The sequence below is a fragment of the Podarcis muralis genome, chromosome 2 (assembly GCF_964188315.1).
Source record: "Podarcis muralis chromosome 2, rPodMur119.hap1.1, whole genome shotgun sequence".
NCBI classification, from domain to species: domain Eukaryota; kingdom Metazoa; phylum Chordata; class Lepidosauria; order Squamata; family Lacertidae; genus Podarcis; species Podarcis muralis.
The window spans coordinates 96,418,183-96,436,524 of record NC_135656.1 but is presented as its reverse complement, the minus strand read 5'-3'; the positions used below and the strand labels follow the sequence as shown (position 1 = coordinate 96,436,524).

At 45.9% G+C, this 18,342-nt stretch overlaps 1 protein-coding gene across 5 annotated transcripts in view; it reads left to right on the top strand.

The window, feature by feature from the left end:
• Positions 1-12,449: 12,449 nt before the first annotated feature.
• MITF (melanocyte inducing transcription factor) overlaps positions 12,450-18,342 on the top strand; it is a 134,375-nt gene continuing 128,482 nt past the window's right edge. For 3 of the 5 annotated variants that reach the window (XM_028719411.2, XM_077925041.1, XM_077925043.1), the window contains exon 1: positions 12,452-12,753. In XM_028719411.2, coding sequence (XP_028575244.2) covers positions 12,650-12,753 — 104 coding nt within the window. In that variant the 5' untranslated portion in view covers positions 12,452-12,649. Of the gene's footprint in view, positions 12,754-18,342 lie in introns of all 5 variants that reach the window. The other 2 variants (XM_028719412.2, XM_028719413.2) reach the window with 2 other exon arrangements.

Sequence of the window (18,342 nt, the reverse complement as noted above, 5' to 3'; positions counted from 1 at the left end):
ATTCCCTCAGGACAAAGAAGGAGACAGCATAAAGGAGTAATGGTTTGCTGAGAGAAAAAGGCAAAGGGAAAGTGCTGTAAAGTGGCTAGATGCATTATGCTTTCACAGCATAGAGAGCATTGCAATACACATAGCTGTCAACTTTCAGATTTGAAAATAAGGGACCAGCAGCCTCGAAAATAAGGGATCAGCAGCCAAAATAAGGGATTTTGGTCAACCAGCTGAAATATAAAGTTAAAAGGGACCAGATAATTTTGGAGAGCAGCGCCGGTTTTTAGCCCTTTGTTTCCAGAGGTTGCTGCTCAAGACACCAACTGATGAAACACTGCAATTAAATAACTACAAGCAGCAACCACTTTTCGCGCAAAACGAAGTCCAAGCTACGAAGATGCTGCTGCAGTTCTGTATCTTTTCTCTCGTGCTCCATCTGCAGCTCTCAGTTCCATCAGGCAGGGCGGGAGGAAGAGGGGAGGGGAAATAGCGCCCGAAGTAAACCCGCAGATCAGACCATCTATGCTAGTCTACCACTACAAATCTATGGGAGAAGCGCTTGTGGTCCTTCCTCCGCTTTCCCCCTCTATGGTTAGCCCTTGGAACACCTGCCCGCGCCTCCGCCTCTGCCTCCTCCTCCTCTCTCTGAACTGCTTTCTCTATGGTTGGCCTCGCTCTCCTCTCAGGCTCCTCAGCAATTCATAGGCCGCGCCAGGCTGCCCATCTCATCTGGGTCCTTCGGCGGTGCAGCCGCAGTATGGCTTAGCGGGAGCGGCGGCGGTGGCGGTGGGCAGAGGGGAGGCCCCAGGCAGAGACGCTCAGTTCAGCGGCCGCTGTGAAGCTGGGCCAGGATTGGTGTTATATGCTCAAACTGTCTTGATCCATTGAGCAGCTTGGCTGCCAAATTCTGCACCAGCTGAAGTTGCTGGACCATCTTCAGAGGCAGCCCAATGTATAATGCACTGCAGTAATGTTTCCTTGTGATACCTATAGGGTGCAATACCGTGAATAACTCCCCCCCCCCTCCACAGGTGGTCTAAAAGATCTAGCAGGTCTAGTCAGGGGCAGGCACACTTAATAAGCTACAGTCTCAGGTTTCTTTGGAGAGGAAGCCCTGACTGTTAAAGTGGGATAGGTATGATTTAAACATATGGTGTGGATGTGGCTTCCTTTGCCCTGAATGTCCTATTATGCAACATTTGATGGCTGATGGCTACAAGAAACCCTAAATCTGGAAGACATCAGAAGTATGACAGTGCCCCTATAAATGTATTTACCATATACAAGGCTACTGAAAAACACCCCCACGCACCATTTGCCTCTGGCACGGAAATGTTGAAATCACTTTAATAGGCTGCTTAGAAAACAGTGAAAAATAAAGCAATCTGCCTGCAACATTAACAGTGTGATATGGCTTACTGGAGAATTTGTTACCTGTGTGAGCTTTGCTCTTAAGTCTTCCGTGGTGACTTGGTAGTTTAGTTAAGTCTTTCACCAGATGACCTGTTTATTGAGTGATTTGCTTGCACACAAAGCCTGTGCAGGAGTTGTACAATGCCTAGTCATTACTGAGCATCCGTATGGATATGTTTGCAGGGAAATTATAGGACACTGAGCATTCATCCTGATTTGCTTGTGCAGTATTCGTACGTCTTCCCATAAATCCATAGCTTAACCCACACTTTTTAGTGTATTCCCATGCTACTTTCATAATCAGTAAAGGTGGTTAATCCAGTTAATTTCACAAACCTAAATTTCTCGTATGCAGTTGAATCTCTCCCACAAAATATAGACAGTCTGGAAGTGACCATAGTTCTCTCTGAGGTGGTAAAATGTGCTTGCATATGGAGAAGTGTATAGTCACGTGAGCCACCTGTACTCTAAAGTGGTACAACCTAGGCACAGGTTTATCATCTCTGTGGAGATTAGGCCTTTGCCGGAAAGAAATTGCCTCCACTTTGCCCTGAAGAGCAAAAATGTATCGCCGCGCACAGTTTAACAATAGGTTCCTATTTATGCACCGAACCTATTTCTGGCACAAAATCGTTAACCTACACAAAGTATGCCTGTATGACTAGTCTAATAAATCTCATGGGAAAGGAGTAGGAGCTAATAGCTACTTTGTTCCAATCTTTACAAAGGAGGTGCATTCCTATGGAACATTAAATGGTGCTGAAATTCACATTACTGAGGGTTTCTGGTTTTTTTGGTGGGTGTGTGGGGGAGGGAGGTTGGGAATTAATCAGAACCTGGCTTTTGCCATCATATTCATGGCAAAACTTCTTGAGATTCTCCCATATCAACCATCTGCTTTCTACTCAGCAGTGGTTTTTGACATCCAAAGATTATGCAGCAGCAGTCGATATTTGACAGTATCTGACTGCTAGCATGCCTTCACAGCCAGTTTTCCAATGTCTGACACGTATTACTCAACATTTGATGATAGACGACATGTGGCAATCAAGGATTGACGGTTTCTAACAGCTGGCTTGCCGTAGCACTCGGTATTTGCCTGACATGTACCAGTTATCTTTGTGGTAGTTTTTCAACAGCTGACATGCAGAGGTTGTCGACATTAACGGTACCTGGCAGTTGCAGAAGGTATCTGACAGGCAGCAGTCAATATGTGACAATAGGAATACATTCAGAGAAGCGGGAGATAAAGAAATGAAGCCACGAACACTGAAATATTTACTCAGGTGAATCTCCGAATGATTTGCTACTGTATATGTGAACTCGCATTGAATGAAACAGGTCTCAGAATTTAAAATTCACTTTCCATTTATGTAAGTGGAAAGTTGCCCAAAAGTCCAAACCCCATCATAACTGATTGCAAAAAAAGGAAACTTCTCAGAAATAAGGGAATTAATTAAAATGGAAATAGTCAAGGGAAGTAAATGTCGTTTGAAAGTTGTTTAAGACTGAAATAAACAATTATTTCACAGATGAGGAAAGGTGAAACAGTGGGTGTTATTGACCGCATGTCCTGCTTTCAAAGTTCTCAGAAACTTCTGGTTAGTCTCTATGTGAAAACGAGATGTTAGATAAGATGGACCTTTGATCCAACCCAGCAAGAAATACATGCTCCGGTGGAGGAAAACATCTATAACCTCTTACCTTAATAAAGGAAAGAGGAATTGATGTGATTTTTATACTTCCAAAAGTTACGAGCAATTCAGTGTACAGAGAATCAGAGTGTACCAAATGGTTGGGGGTGGTCAGCATGGATGTATTAAAAACAAGCTGTATTCTTAATTTCCTTATTGGATAGAATTACCAATTAAGTGTGTGCTTGTGTGTGTGCGTGTGTGCATGCGTGCGTACATGCGTAAAATCACTAATAGAGGAATGCATCAGCTTTGTGTGTACCCTGAATAATGAGGTGAATGGGATGATTCAGGATAGTCTTCACATTACCGATTGCACTATTAACAAGGAGAGCTGGTTAGGATTGTCGAACCAGGACTTGGAGGACCAGGGTTTGAATCCCCAGTTAGTCATGAGGTGACCTTAGGCCAGTCACTGCCCCTTGGCCTAACCTACCTCACAGGGTTGTTGTGGGGATTAAATCAGGAGGGGGAGAACTATCTGTGCCACCTTGAGCACCTACGTGAGGCAGGGGAGAAGGTGCAATCTAAAAGGAAGGAAGGAAGGAAGGAAGGAAGGAAGGAAGGAAGGAAGGAAGGAAGGACAGATCAGGTTTTTCCATAAAGTTAAACACATAGGGCTATTCTTCCTCCCTAGAGCCATGCCCCCATCCTCCCTGAGAAGCAAAACCCAAACTGAATGAGAAATGCTCAAAGCCTGCGATGGGACAGGGTGTAGAAAGAAGGGAGAAGGTGGAAAGGCTGAGATATTTCATTTTCGCAGACAGGTCTAGCTTTTAATCACGGCAAACTGTTTCCCCAATGCACCCCAGTCACAGTGGTTTGGGGAAAGGAGCTTCGATTACTGCAATGCGCTCTACGTAGGGCTACCTTTGAAGGAGACCGGGAAACTACAACTAATCCAGAATGCGGCAGCTAGACTGGTGACTGGGAGTGGCTGCCGAGACCACATAACACTGGTCTTGAAAGACCTACATTGGCTCCCAGTACGTTTCCGAGCACAATTCAAAGTGTTGCCACTGACTTTTAAAGCCCTAAGCAGCCTTGGCCCAGTATACCTGAAAGAGCGTCTCAACCCCCATTGTTCAGTCCGAACACTGAGGTCCAGCTCCAAGGGTCTTCTGGCGGTTCCCTCCCTGCAAGAAGTGAGGTTACAGGGAACCAGGCAGAGGGCCTTCTCAGTAGTGGCGCTCACCCCGTGGAATGCCCTCCCACCAGATGTCAAATAGAAAAACATCTATCTGACTTTTAGAAGACATCTGAAGGCAGCTCTGTTTAGGGAAGTTTTTAATGTTTGATGTTTTATTCTGTTTAATATTCTGTTGGGAGCTGCCCAGAGTGGCTGGGGAAACCCAGCCAGACATGCGGGGTATAAATAATGAATTATTATTATTATTATTATTATTATTATTATTATTATTATTATTATTATTATTAACTTTGGCTGTGAGAGCAGGGAAGACACACATCAGGTTGCTTCCAAATACAGATACAGCTACAGATCTGCTTACACATACAAGGTGAATTGTTGTGATTGCTGCACACCTCTAACGCACATTGAATATTTTTAAACATCGAGTCATACCATTGGACCAACTGGTATTTCTCTGACCTGTTGCCTCCCCCTGAGACATTTTGGATCCGTGTGGTCATGAACTGAAGCTGGAATCTCCTGCACACCGCAGAGAGCATCCTAGCTACTAAGAGTGAACTCATTCTCCACGTGTAGATCCTTATGCAACCAAAATAGTGCCACCCACACACAAGAGGAAGGTATCAGCAAGCCTGGGGAAACCCCAAAGGTTTGCAGAAGTACAACAGTTGTGGGAAGGTGGAGAACTTAAGTGTGGGGTGGGGAGGGATGACTCCAAAGGAGCTCAATAAATATTAAGCATGATCAGCAGGCATGGAATGTTGACTGAAAGGGAGCGGAATGGAGTTTTGCAGCTGGCTGGAACATGGACCACAAATACAGTGGTACCTTGGGTTACATACGCTTCAGGTTACATACGCTTCAGGTTACAGACTCCGCTAACCCAGAAATAGTGCTTCAGGTTAAGAACTTTTCTTCAGGATGAGAACAGAAATTGTGCTCCGGCGGCGCGGCAGCAGCAGGAGGCCCCATTAGCTAAAGTGGTGCCTCAGGTTAAGAACAGTTTCAGGTTAAGTACAGACCTCTGGAACAAATTAAGTACTTAACCCGAGGTACCACTGTACTCCACAGTGCAAACTTTTCTTACTGCTGAGCTCTAGTGATCATTTGCCAGGCTTCTCCTTGCAGTTGAATACATATGGATTTTAATATATAGTTGAATGCCACCCCTATCTCTGAGTGGTGCAAGATTCCAGGGGTTCCAGATGCTTACCAAGGGTTCATGTTTCCTTTTGGAATGAGGCACAGTCTTTAGGATATATGGTTTTATTTACACATTTATACAACCTGAGCCCCCCAAAGCACCTTGTTTCTCCCATAGCCACAGTTTTGGATTCCAGCAGAGATCCAGCATGGCTCTCTCAATCTCTCTCTCTCTCTCTCTCTCTCTCTCTCTCTCTCTCTCTCTCTGGCTTTGTCTGTTGATGGAGCCCCCCCCCCCCCGAACCCCTTAATCCTTTGTTATGTTAATGGACCATCACCCAGGCAATCACCTCAACACAGGAAGATAGCCTGGCTTATATTTTAGCACTTGCTATATCCAGGGGTTCAGGAAGCTAAGCTAGCCTGGCTTATATTTCAACACATGCTGGGTCCAGGGGTTACAAGGGGCTCAACTTTCCCCCACCCCAAAACTCATAACGCTATGAAGATTTCATGAGGCTTCCCCACCATTTGACCCCATCCCATGTGACACGTTCCTAAGCGACAGACAGTTTGTCTGCAACACAGAAATGGGAAGCCAAGGGCAGCATGACTGCCTCGTGCTTCTTCTTCTCCCACCTCGGCTTATCACGTGGGAAGTGGGGCTTTTTTACATGTAAATAACCCGTCCCCACTTCCCACGTTTAAGCGCAGAAGTAGGGAGAGAAGTGCTGAGTCACTCTCCCTGTTCTTTTTGTACTCTCCTCTTCTGCGTGAACATATGAGGATGTGGGAGGTACATGCGGGACACTCCCCCTTGGTAAAAATGTTGGCTATCTCGTCCAAGACCAAATCAAATGTGTTCCTCCATATTTCGCACCCTCAGTTTCTTATATTTCTTTCTTGCTTGCTCTTTCTTTCTTCTTGGCTGTAGAGTATTGCATCTGAATTATTCTCTCTCTCTCTCTCTCTCTCTCTCTCTCTCCCCACCCCCTCCCTGCCAAATGTTAACTAATGAACGATCACAAATTTTTAAATTGGAAAGAGAACATTCATGTTATATAATCAAAGATGACGGCCTTTTTCGTTGTTATGCAATCTGTTCCACCTGTGTTGTGGCTCATTGGTTTGGGGGAACTCCTTAACATCTTGCACAGCCAAACTTAGTAGGTGGTTGCTGTTCCCTTTCGAAGGAGTCATAATTTCATTACCAAGTTGTACAAAACACATTGTCAAAGGCGAAGCTCTGGAAGCAGAACTTGCCTTCAAGCTCATCGAAATGCTATGTCACCACCAGCTCATTATGTGCCTGTTAGCACTCTGGACTGCAAGCTGTTAACTATTAAATCATCGCCATCATCATAATGTTATTACATAGAAGGGAGAGAGCAGCATGGTTGTGCCATTGCATCATAACATTGCAGCGGATGCCACGAAGCATACCTAAAATATGTAGACATATCCTTTTCCCCTATACAAAACAAGTAAAGTGGTATGGTTTACTGAGCCAACGTTCGTAGAAATTGAGTGTGTATAGATTCAAGTTATTCAAAATGTATTGCTGTACACTATCCAATCTCTGAGGGTTTGATTTCGTTGGGATGAAAGTCACTGGAGACGGTGGTATCTTTAGAACATATGGTTTTATTTATTTACACATGTATACAAACCTAAGCATAAATTGGAAGGACTCACGGCATACACACTCCAACAGACCTTGCTTCCTCATTAGGTTTCTAGCCAAAGCTTTGGATTCAGCACAGCGAGCAAGTCAAGCCTCTATGTCTTCTCACCTCTAGAGCTTGCTAGACAAAGGCTAGCTCCTGGCCTATAGGAATGAGGTGGCCTCCAGCCAGGTGAGTGCTTGTGAAAATACATCACTAGGCAGTTGTTCCTATGGCAACACATCTGTACTTGACCAAGTCTTTAGCCATGTAAATGGATGCCTAACAGACCCATTAAAAAAGAGGCTTATTTGTCTACTTCACCATTCTCCAACTACAGACTACAAACTTATTGATACAAAATCACAGGCTTGATTGGGACCCAAAGTTATCCATACCAACCCCCTCAGTCCTATAACTATTGATTTCTCAGCTATGCAGAGTTGCCACAATCCAGTAATGATCAAGGGTGGCAGTTATTATTTATTTTGACATTTTATGGAGTAAAATGGTGTTACAGAATTGAGGGGGCGATGTCCCCCTAAACACTAAAATTAATAAATGCTAGGATTTTAGGTTATTTGTGATATGAAGGGAGAATATAAGCTGCAAGGGAATTCCTGGATAGCCTGGCCAAACTAGGGCCACTAAGAGAGCCATTGTAGGTTGTTAACAAGACAATGGAACTTCTTGCCCTAGGTGTGACCAGAGACTGGAGATTTGGAATGCTGCCAGGAGCTGCCAGAAAGAGGTGTACAAGCATAGCTGTCAATGTTTCCCTTTTTTAAAGGGAAATTCCCTTATTCCGAATAGGATACCCCACAAGAAAAGGGAAAAGTTGACAGCTATGTGTACAAGACGCCATCCAACCATTTTAGGGACTCCACTCCAGATTTTTGTAGGGTTTACTCCTTAGCCCTTTCTTCTCCCAAAGATATCCCAGAAGACAGAGGAGACTGAGGATCAGAGTTTTCCTTCTAGATGGACTACCTTCTCAGGTTGATGAGCCCCATCTGCCCCTCACTTCCCTCTACAGCAAATGCAGAAACCACTTAATTGACCATTGGACCCACTATTGGTCTCATCTACATGCTGGGGAGGGATGCGGGTGGCGCTGTGGGTTAAACCACAGAGCCTAGGACTTGCCGATCAGAAGGTTGGTGGTTCAAATCCAGCGACGGGGTGAGCTCCCGTTGCTCGGTCCCTGCTCCTGCCAACCTAGCAGTTCGAAGTGCAAGTAGATAAATAGGTACAGCTCCGGCGGGAAGGTAAACGGCGTTTCCATGCGCTGCTCTGGTTTGCCAGAAGCGGCTTAGTCATGCTAGCCACATGACCCGGAAGCTGTACACCAGCTCCCTCGGCCAATAAAGCGAGATGAGCGCCGCAACCCCAGAGTCGGCCACGACTGGACCTAATGGTCAGGGGTCCCTTTACCTTTTTACATGCTGGGGAAATCCTCAACTGACTGAGTGTTTGTGTCCCACTGGCTACCAGTCAGTCGAAGCGGCTTCCTGGGGCAGGGCTGCTGTCGCATGCTGGCAGCTTCTCAGAGGCACAGGTGAGAGCTGAATGCAAGGGTGTGTGTGTGTGGCAAATGTGGACAAGCTACCCCAGAAGGAGGTACTACCCCTACCCTAACACCCCATACACCCTACGTTTTGTAGCAATACCATCAAATATACTCTTTCTCTTTCGATGGCAACTATTTACATAGATGTAAATAGTTGGGGACACCACCACGGACATGGTTTAACCTGTAATGTTCTGTATTTCCTAGATGATTTCCTGCATCCCCAGCCATTGCAACTGAAAGTCTGCTGCTATCTGCATGCATAGCTGCATCCTAGATTTTGTTTCTGGGCACAACAGAAGTGAGTAGGAATACTGGCATCTGGCTTTTATATGCCTATTACACTCTTTACTATATTGAAGAACACAATAGTGGTGCAGAGCAAGTTGTTAGCTTTTCCCATTTTACAGGGGGCAGGAAGGGGGGAGGAGGAATTGAGGCAGCACTGATGTGACTGGCCCCAAACCGTGCAGCATTTTTAGAGCCAGAACTCTGCTCCCACCAAACCACACTTGTCCGATAAGGAAACTCTGTGTAAAATAAAACATTTGCACATGTCATATCCAAATATAAATTATCCCAGTGCAGGATATATTACATCATCTACTTTGAATTCAAAATAAGATTAGTCACTTCGGAAAGACACAGCCACATCACTAAAGAAGTTGTCCCTTGACGAAAACCAGGGGCAATAAAAGAAAGCGAGGGATGGACACTAACTCTTCCCAAAATAAGCTGCTCCTTGAAAATGTTTGTAGAATATCTGAAGCATCATTGTAAACAGGTCAAAACGTTAGCAATGTAAATTCAGCAGTGTAAATTAACCAGAGATACAATGAGAAAGGGAAATTTAAAAAATATGGAGTAATTAGAATTTGCAGTAGTAATAGATAATTAAAATGAACCATGGAAGGGGGAAGGGAAGTCAATGTATGGGTGTAATGGTTAATGTATGAATTTGAAAAAAATGTAATTGAGAAGTAAAAAGAAGTTGTTCCTCCCCCATTGAATCATGACCTGCCTGACTCTGTAACATACACATCTCTCCAGGAGTCTGCTTCATAAAAGAGAGGTTCCAAGTCTCAAAAGCACATGGAAACCACTTCCTGCCATCTACTTATTCTGTCCCCTTACTCATTTCATATGTGTCTTGGATGCCTGTGACCCCATTTAGCTACTCTGTGCTGTCTCTCTGTAGGATCAGCTTGCCTGGTATCATCTATTCTGACTGGCAGCAGCTCTCCAGGGTCCTTGGTAGATGTCCTTCCCAGTCCTGATACCTGGGGTCCTTTTGTAACTGGACATGCAGGCTGTGGGATAATAGAATTGTAGAGTTGGAAGGGACCCTGAAGGTCATCCAGCTCAACCCCCTGCAAATGCAGGAATCTCAGCTAAAGCATCCATGACCAACTTCTGCCTCCCAACCTCTAATGTAATGTGAAAATATGTTAAACTGGAACCTTTGTCCCTGCAAGGATACATGTACACTGAGCTGGGTAGTTGGGACTGCTTGTATGAAACGGAAAAGGGTTTTCAAAAGCTGTTTTGGGAGCAAGGATTTGGAAGAGGAATCAATATTTGACTGAATGGTTTTCTCTCTTAGGGCTCCCCCCCACCCCAATGTTCTGTTTTACTTCTGCAAACCTTGAGGCTTCCCCAGTCCTCCTTGTTTTGGGTGGATGGTGCCATTTTGGCTGCATAAGCAATGACAATCACCTCTGGGTATCAGAAATTAGAGGGAGTAACTTCCTGTTTCTAGAAGACGCATTACGCATCGTTTAACAGTCAGAGCAGGTGCATTTTTTGGATTACATTCCAGGGTGCTTAGAAGGATCAATATAGAATCCTGCTGTACTTATCAAGAGAAAACTAATCATATAATGATGTGCATATAAACACCGTGTAGTGATATGAATAATTTTACCCTATTTCCACACATGGTCAGAGATGTGTAGAAGTGGAAGTGTGCTAAATTTTCCCTTGCCAGGAGGATCTGAACAAGTGGTTTGTTGATCAAGAGGTGAAGTGCAAATTGTAGTAAGTTACTGTGATATGTGGTCATTCGCATTTACCCAAAGAAGGGTTAAAAGGGTGGTTTTGTTTATGCTGGAATAGGAGCATTCTGATCCTTGTTTGATTGTTAAATAGTTGATGATGATTATTCTGGATTAATCCAAAGTAAAAAGAAGGAGTGAGCTTGCGATCTTTTAAATATGTCAACACACTCATCTATTTTCAGCAAGCAGGATTTAAGCATCAAGCTATGCCAAATCTTTTCAGGAAAAAATCACCTGCAGCCTTTAGCCTGAGTTCACTCTGCTGGAACTAGATAGTCCCAAAAGGTGGGGCAGAGGGGGAAGAGGACACTTTGCAGGACTAGAATTTACAGGTAGGCTTGGCCTGGATTGCAAGCCCATTACCATGAGGTTGAAAAATTCAGGCTAACATGCTAGACATGGAACTAAATGACAGCAAAGTACAGTATTTCAAAACAGGCCTTTCTGTAGCATGGTTGGGGAGGTGGTTACAAGTTTGCATTGGACTCCACGCTTGGGCACTGAATAGCCTTTCTATTCCTAGGCTGGCCAACTTGCTGGGTAATGCATCTGGCCAGAGGACAGAAGCCCCGTTGAGCTCATGAAGCAAGCATTATTCAGTGTGTTCATGGATGCACTTGCGACAAAATAATACCCAAAACGTTTCAGGATGGAGAGCTTTCCCACCCCCACGCAACGGCAAGTCTAAATGCGAACGAACCAGGGCTTTACCACGCGCCCTTTGCTGAGCAACCAACTTTCAGTGCGGACTACGCGGCAGACAGTGGCGATCAAAGCGCAGAGCAAGTGTTCACATTGCCATGTGGGAACACTGCCAGGCAAACAGAAGTGTTTCCAGACAGGCTTTTTGAGCATGACTCCTGGCACACCTCACGAAAGCGAAGGTGCCTCTGAGCATTCTTCTTCTTCTTATTTTGTTGTTGTTTAGTCGTGCCCGACTCTTCGTGACCCCATGGACCAGAGCACGCCAGGCACTCGTCTTCCACTGCCTCCCGCAGTTTGCTCAAACTCATGCTGGTAGCTTCGAGAACACTGTCCAACCATCTCGTCCTCTGTTGTCCCCTTCTCCTTGTGCCCTCCATCTTTCCCAACATCAGGGTCTTTTCCAGGGAGTCTTCTCTCCTCATGAGGTGGCCAAAGTATTGGAGCCTCAGTTTCAGGATCTGTCCTTCCAGTGAGCACCCAGGCCTGATTTCCTTCAGAATGGATACATTGGATCTTCTGGCAGTCCATGGGACTCTCAAGAGTCTCCTCCAGCATCATAATTCAAAAGCATAATTCAAATTATTTACTGAATTTATATACCGCCCTATATCCGGAGGTCTCAGGGCATGTTCAGAGCGCCTTGGCCTTGCCGGTGTGTGAACATGGACCAGCAGCCCGTAGAATGTAGCGAAGGCGAGGGCACGTCTGAGCACGTGCAGAGTGCAAGCACCTCGGGCCCTGCGAACGACTACCGCCGCCGCCGCCAGCCTTGTTCGTGGGAACAAGGCCAGATTGCCCGGCGGGCCTGAGCCCCGGCGCCTCCCGCGTCCGAAGCGGGGCGCCGCCGCCGCCGCCGCTGTACCCTTGGCGAGCGGCTTTCTGCTGACATTGACAGGGCGCGCGCCGGTGCCTCTCCGCGCCCCGCCCTCCCGGGCCTTGCGTCACGGCCGCTCGGCCTTATGGGAGTCGTAGTGCGGCGGGCGATCGGGCTTGGTAGGCAGCGCCCCCGCGAAGAACTACAAATCCCAGGCGGCGCCGGGAGGAAGGTGTGCGCGGAGCTGTGCTGTGGGCAGAGCAGAGCAGAGCCCAGCCGAGTCCATCCAAGCCGGGAGTGTCGGGGCTGGAGAGCTGCTGTCGCTTCTGCGAGCCGCGGGGCGCACAGACACAGCTCAGGGCGCAGGGCTGCGCTGCTTGGGGCGGGCGCGGCTCGCCTCCCTCGCCTCTCCGTCCCTCCCTCGCTCCCTCGCCTCGCCGGAGACATGCAGGCGGAGTCGGGGATCGTGCCGGACTTTGAGGTCGGCGAGGAGTTCCACGAGGAGCCCAAGACCTACTATGAGCTGAAGAGCCAGCCGCTGAAGAACAGGTGAGCAGGGGGGCTCTGCAGTCCGGGGCGCGATCCTCTGTCCGTCGCCACCCCCACCCTTTCCCTCCAACCGTATACAGTATATAGTTATCTTCCTTTGCCCTTCTTGCCAGAGCAGGACCGTCCAGCCTCTTCTCCCCACCCCCTCCCTGCGCCACTCTGGACTAAATCTGGAAGGGCGACCTGGCCCTGCTTGTGTGAACTCGAGGGCGCGGGTGCAGATCCGCAGCCCATCGCCAACCTTTCCTGAGGAATTGCGGGTGGGAGAGTGCAACAACCGGGCGCCTTTTTTTTACTGCCCTAAGCCCCTCCTTTCTCTTTCTCTCTGCAAATTCCCCCTTCCTTCCAACTTTCCTCTCTCTTGCACCCCCCTCTGCCTTTCCCCCATCTTTCCGACGCCCCCCCCCTACAACGCTGTGTCTCTCCATACCACTCTCCCCACCCCGTCAAATAATCTCTCGCTTCTCCGGGTCGAGGCGCCTCGCCTTCTGCGCAGAACCTCCTGTCCCAGCTGTCATTCAAGCCCCTTGACCGAAGTCGGGGTGTGTTGTTGTTGTTGTTTGCAAACCCAAGCCGTTGCCCGGTCTCCGGGAGTCCCCCTCCCTGCGACCCCCTTCTCCTCTTCTGCCTCCGGGGAGAAAGAAGGAGAAACTTCACCGCAGGACGACAACAACAACAACGCACACGCACACTTCGCTCACTTGGCGGGTGGGGGAAATGACAGGTCGTCGTTTGCCCTCCGCCCCCTTCCTCCCTGGCAGCGCCTGGGGGAGAGTATCCCTCTCTGCCTCTGGCTCCACTTCTTTTGCTCCGACACCTCAGAGCAGTTTGCATAGGCTCCCCCACCTCCCCTTTTGGGTTTTCTTTTCTTTGCAAAGGGGTGTGTGTGTGTAAGTAATGTGTGTGGGCTGGCACGGCTCCGCAGGGTGCCAAGGCGGAGGCGTCGGCGTCGGCGCACATTTCACTTAGGTGCGAGAAGCGTGCGTGGCAAAACAGACCGAGGGTGTCAGCAGCTCGTGAGCACGCCTGCTCCCCCCCCCCGGCGTTGGGGCTATTTGTTGGTGTCTCTTTTGGGGGGGGGAGAGAGAAGAGGAGGAGGAGAAAAGAGGGGAATGTTACAGAAGAAATATATACCCAGCAACTATGTGCCTGCTGTTTACTTCTGTGCTGCTGAATCAGGCTGTTTGTAAAAGTTTTTTTTTTTTTTTTTTGCTAAATACATTGAAATGAAACATCTTTTTACAGTTTGAAGCTATATAAAGGCAGCCATTTAGCGAGTGGTTCCTGCCATAATAGCAGTTTTGTTTAGTGTGTGTTACTGTTTGGGCGAGGGAGGAGGGGCCAAGCCCTGTGGCTGGTATTATGTAAAGGGTATTGTTAGACATTCTCACCAGAGGCATTATCTGGCCTTGACTAGGAGTTACAGACTTCCACTAATAGTTAAATGGGTATGAAGCAAAGCAGAGCGGAGAAGGAACGGCTCATCTTCCCCCACCCCCCACCCCTTTTCCTTGTAGTGAATGTCCCGGACTGGCTGATTTGGGCAGATTTTTGAATTGCAATAATTTTCTGTATTGTTGAATTGTGAGCTTTCCATCCAGGAGTGGCCATGTAAATAAACACTGTGGGTTTTTTTAGGGGGGTGGGTAAGGCAAGGTTCTGGAATGTTTCAGATGGATGGGCCAGATTGTATTGTATGAGGATAATGAGCTAGAGCCATGAAACTAAATAGTGCTCTTTACTTTCTTCCAAAGTATGCATTACACTATTGCATTTGTGCTCCATGTAAATGTTGCTAACTCACGGCAGATTGAAAACTAGAAGCGCATGCACTTGCATTATAGGTAGATTCAAGCTCAAGTAAATATAAAGTCAAGCGTTTTAAAACTCTCTTAGAATTGCTGCAAAGCGGAAATAAAAAGGGGCTGGTTAGTCAGCTTCTCTTTTTGTGCAGGTCCACAATAAATATAATAGACCTTATATCTGGTGCATATTTAGGTGTTCTGCTGCTGCTGCTCCTATTCCTGTTACTCTGATGTGAATGGAGGGATGTTTGTGGAACTGTTTTGTTTGGCATGATGGAGAGGAGCAACTTTGTATGGCATGGCCACATTCCGTACTGTGCCTGGGAGTATTAGAGGAAGCCCAGGCCAAGCTATGTTACTGGGGAGGGGGCAAACTTTTCCAGCTCAAGGGCTGCATTCCCTCCTGTGCAATCATGGGTACGGGGTACATCCCAGTGGCAGGTACAGAAGTGGTGTGACTTCTATCTCTGTACTGTTACACAAAAGCCACAGGTTTCTATACACACACGTTGTATCCAGGCAAGCAATAGGTATTATCGTGCTTAAAAGGCACGTGTTCAAGGAAGGCATGCCTAGTTGGTAGTTTGAGCCCCATGTTGGGCAAAATATTCTTGCATGGGGAGGGGGGCTTGGACTAGATGACTCTCGTGGTCCCTTCCAACTCTACAATTCTATAATTCTACGTCAGGCATGTCCAAAGTCTGTTTCGGGGGCCTAATCCGGCCCGCTGGTCGATTTAGTCCAGCCCCTGCGGCAGTATATGTCCTGGGGTAAAATCCTAAAAAAAGCTCAGCAACTTCAATCCTTAAAAAAGTCAACAACTTTGTGGTAAAATTGTAAAAAAAAAACCTCAGCAACTTCAGTCCTAAAAAAAGCTCACAACAACTTTGGTCGGCCCTCATGCATGTTGACTTCATGAAATCTGGCCCTCTTTGAAAAATGTTTGTGCACCCCTGTATGCAAGCTCTCTTTCCAATGTGCAACCACCTCTCCTTTCCCCACCCTTTTGATCCCGATTTGCATTGGGGATTTTGATTTTTTTTGGTGCCATATTCACGGATCAGGCCTATCTATGGCTTTCGAGTTTGGCTGTTTTGTGATCTCCTCTCCCTGTGCGTTTTACACCTGGCAATGTCAGTGTGGGTTTGAAGGGTAGTGTTAAGCCCCAGGAGAGTGAAAGCAGTTTCCTCCAGACCAGCTATTGTGCCTAGAGGGATCTGGGACAGGAACGCCTTTGTGGACTTGCAGCCTAACCACCTTGGGGTTAACTTGGATAGGCCTTCTGTCCAGATCTTGAATATGCAGGCCAGGAGGAGCCAACTACCCCATGACACTAAGCCAGGCATGGACTACAATTCCCAGCAACCCTAGCATATGCAGCGCCTATGGCCAATGGTTGGGGTGATATGAGTCAACACCTGAATGCCCTCTTGGTAGCTATCCCTGGCCTACCCCTACTGGCACAGCTCTTTGTGATTCTGGACAAGAATATTTTCCAGCCTTACCTGGAGATGCTATGGATTGAATTGAGGACTTTTTGTGTGTGTACGCAGAATGTGGTCTACTGCTGGGCAACATTCCTTGAAGAAAGGTGGAACCTGTTTTTGTAATTGTGATCTATTTGCTGAAATTTAAATACAATTATTATTATTATTATTATTATTATTATTATTATTATTATTATTATTTGAACCACCCTGAGACCTGTGGTTATAGGGCGGTATATGAATTCAATAAATAAATAAATAAATAAAAAATTTATTTTGCAGTTTAACAACAACAATTCTACATAAAACAATACAATACATACATACATACTGATTTTGACTTCCCTCCTCCCATTGCCAGGTTTCTTGTAAAATCATTTTCAAAACTACATCACCCCCCTAAATACATTATTAAAACAAAGGATTGAAATAAATGAAATTTACTACCTTCTCTACAAACATGCATGTGTTTCATGTTCTAAGACAGTGTTTTTCAACCTTTTTTGGGCAAAGGCACACTTGTTTCATGAAAAAAAATCACGAGGCACACCACCATTAGAAAATGTTAAAAAATTTAACTCTGTGCCTATATTGACTATATATAAAGTAATTCTCTTGAATAGGAATCAAATAAACACAAAGAAAGTATTTTATAATTACTTTATTATGAAATAGTAAGTAAACAGAAATGTGAAAAATTATAAAATACTTTATTTTTAAATCTTTCGAATTTTTCAAATTTTCCCACGGCACACCAGGCAACATCTCACGGCACACTAGTGTGCCACGGAACAGTGGTTGAAAAACACTGCTCTAAGAGCACTATGAAAGGAGGGGGGGCCTTGTTGAATGTTTCAAGATTCTACTTTGCAGCGTTTTCTTCTTGGCAAGCATGCCGCTTTCAATTGCTTCCTGAATTAAAAGCTGCAGATAGATCTGTCGTGTTCGTGCTGCGCTTGTTTTCCATGGCTTCCTGTTGGATGATCTTGGATAATTCCCCACATATCACTAAACTATGTGCAAAATATTAGGTCCTTTGTAACCAAAGTGTGCTATAGTGTTACATGCTGTGTAAAAAAAGAAAGAAAGATTGGGAATGCTTTTTCTTCAAACGCAAAGAAAAATTAAAATACTTTGTAATACTCCTGCAGTATCCTTGGTCTTCTTTTGAAGGAGAGCGATTCTCATGCTGGAGGTTTTTCCTTTGACCGTGTGGTCTGGGGGTTGAGGTGTGTGTGTGTGTGGAAAGGAGGGCTTATGATGAATTTCATCTAGGCCATAGACTGGGGGCCTACAATCGCATGCTAATGTTGGGGAACTGTGATAAGAACTTAAGCTTGTTAGTTTGTGAAACTTCCCTATAAAGCCTGTAACTTCCTAAAGCAGAGATAGAGAATCTGTGGCCATGTGCTTGGGACTGTACTGCCCATCACCACCAGCCAGCATGGCCATTGGTCAGGGATGATGGGAGTTGTAGTCCAACATTTAGAGAGACATGGTTCATCATCTGGAGGTGCCTATCACGGCCCAAAAGCCAACAAGAGAAATGTGATCTCAGTATGACATATCCAAGTAATGAATAAGATGAGAACAGCAAAGCACTTTGTTTATTTAAAAAAAGTGCTGTAGAAATTAATAACAATGATAAATATGGATCTTTTGTTGTTGTCAGCAGTCTCTAAATCTGATCTGAAAGCAAGCCAAGTCGCTATGTTGTTTTTGTAATTACTAACTCTTTTGAAGTATTGCTGTTTCTGGGAGTACGTTTTCAATTAAAAACTGGGTACCTGGGCTACACGAAACTCTTTGAGACAGCAATCTGCTCTCTTAACATTCTGAAAAAGAGCCACACACACTGATGATGCTGTATAAATGGAAAATATTGCAGACTTGAATCAATATAAATGCTGACTGACTTAATTTGGCAGTTGTTAAGTAGGCTCACTGTGGGAAACGAACAACTCGTCACAGCTGTACTTTTCACCCACCCCTTCCCCCCAAAATCTCAACTACATTGGAAATTACAGTGGTACCTTAGGTTAAGTACCTAATTCGTTCCGGAGGTCTGTTCTTAACCTGAAACTGTTCTTAACCTGAAGCACCACTTTAGCTAATGGGGCCTCCTGCTGCTGCCACGCCGCCGGAGCACGATTTCTGTTCTCATCCTGAAGCAAAGTACTTAACCCGAGGTACTATTTCAGGGTTAGCGGAGTCTGTAACCTGAAGCGTATGTAACCCGAGGTACCACTGTATTATGAAAACACTTGATGCATTCATATTATTAATCAACAAATTTC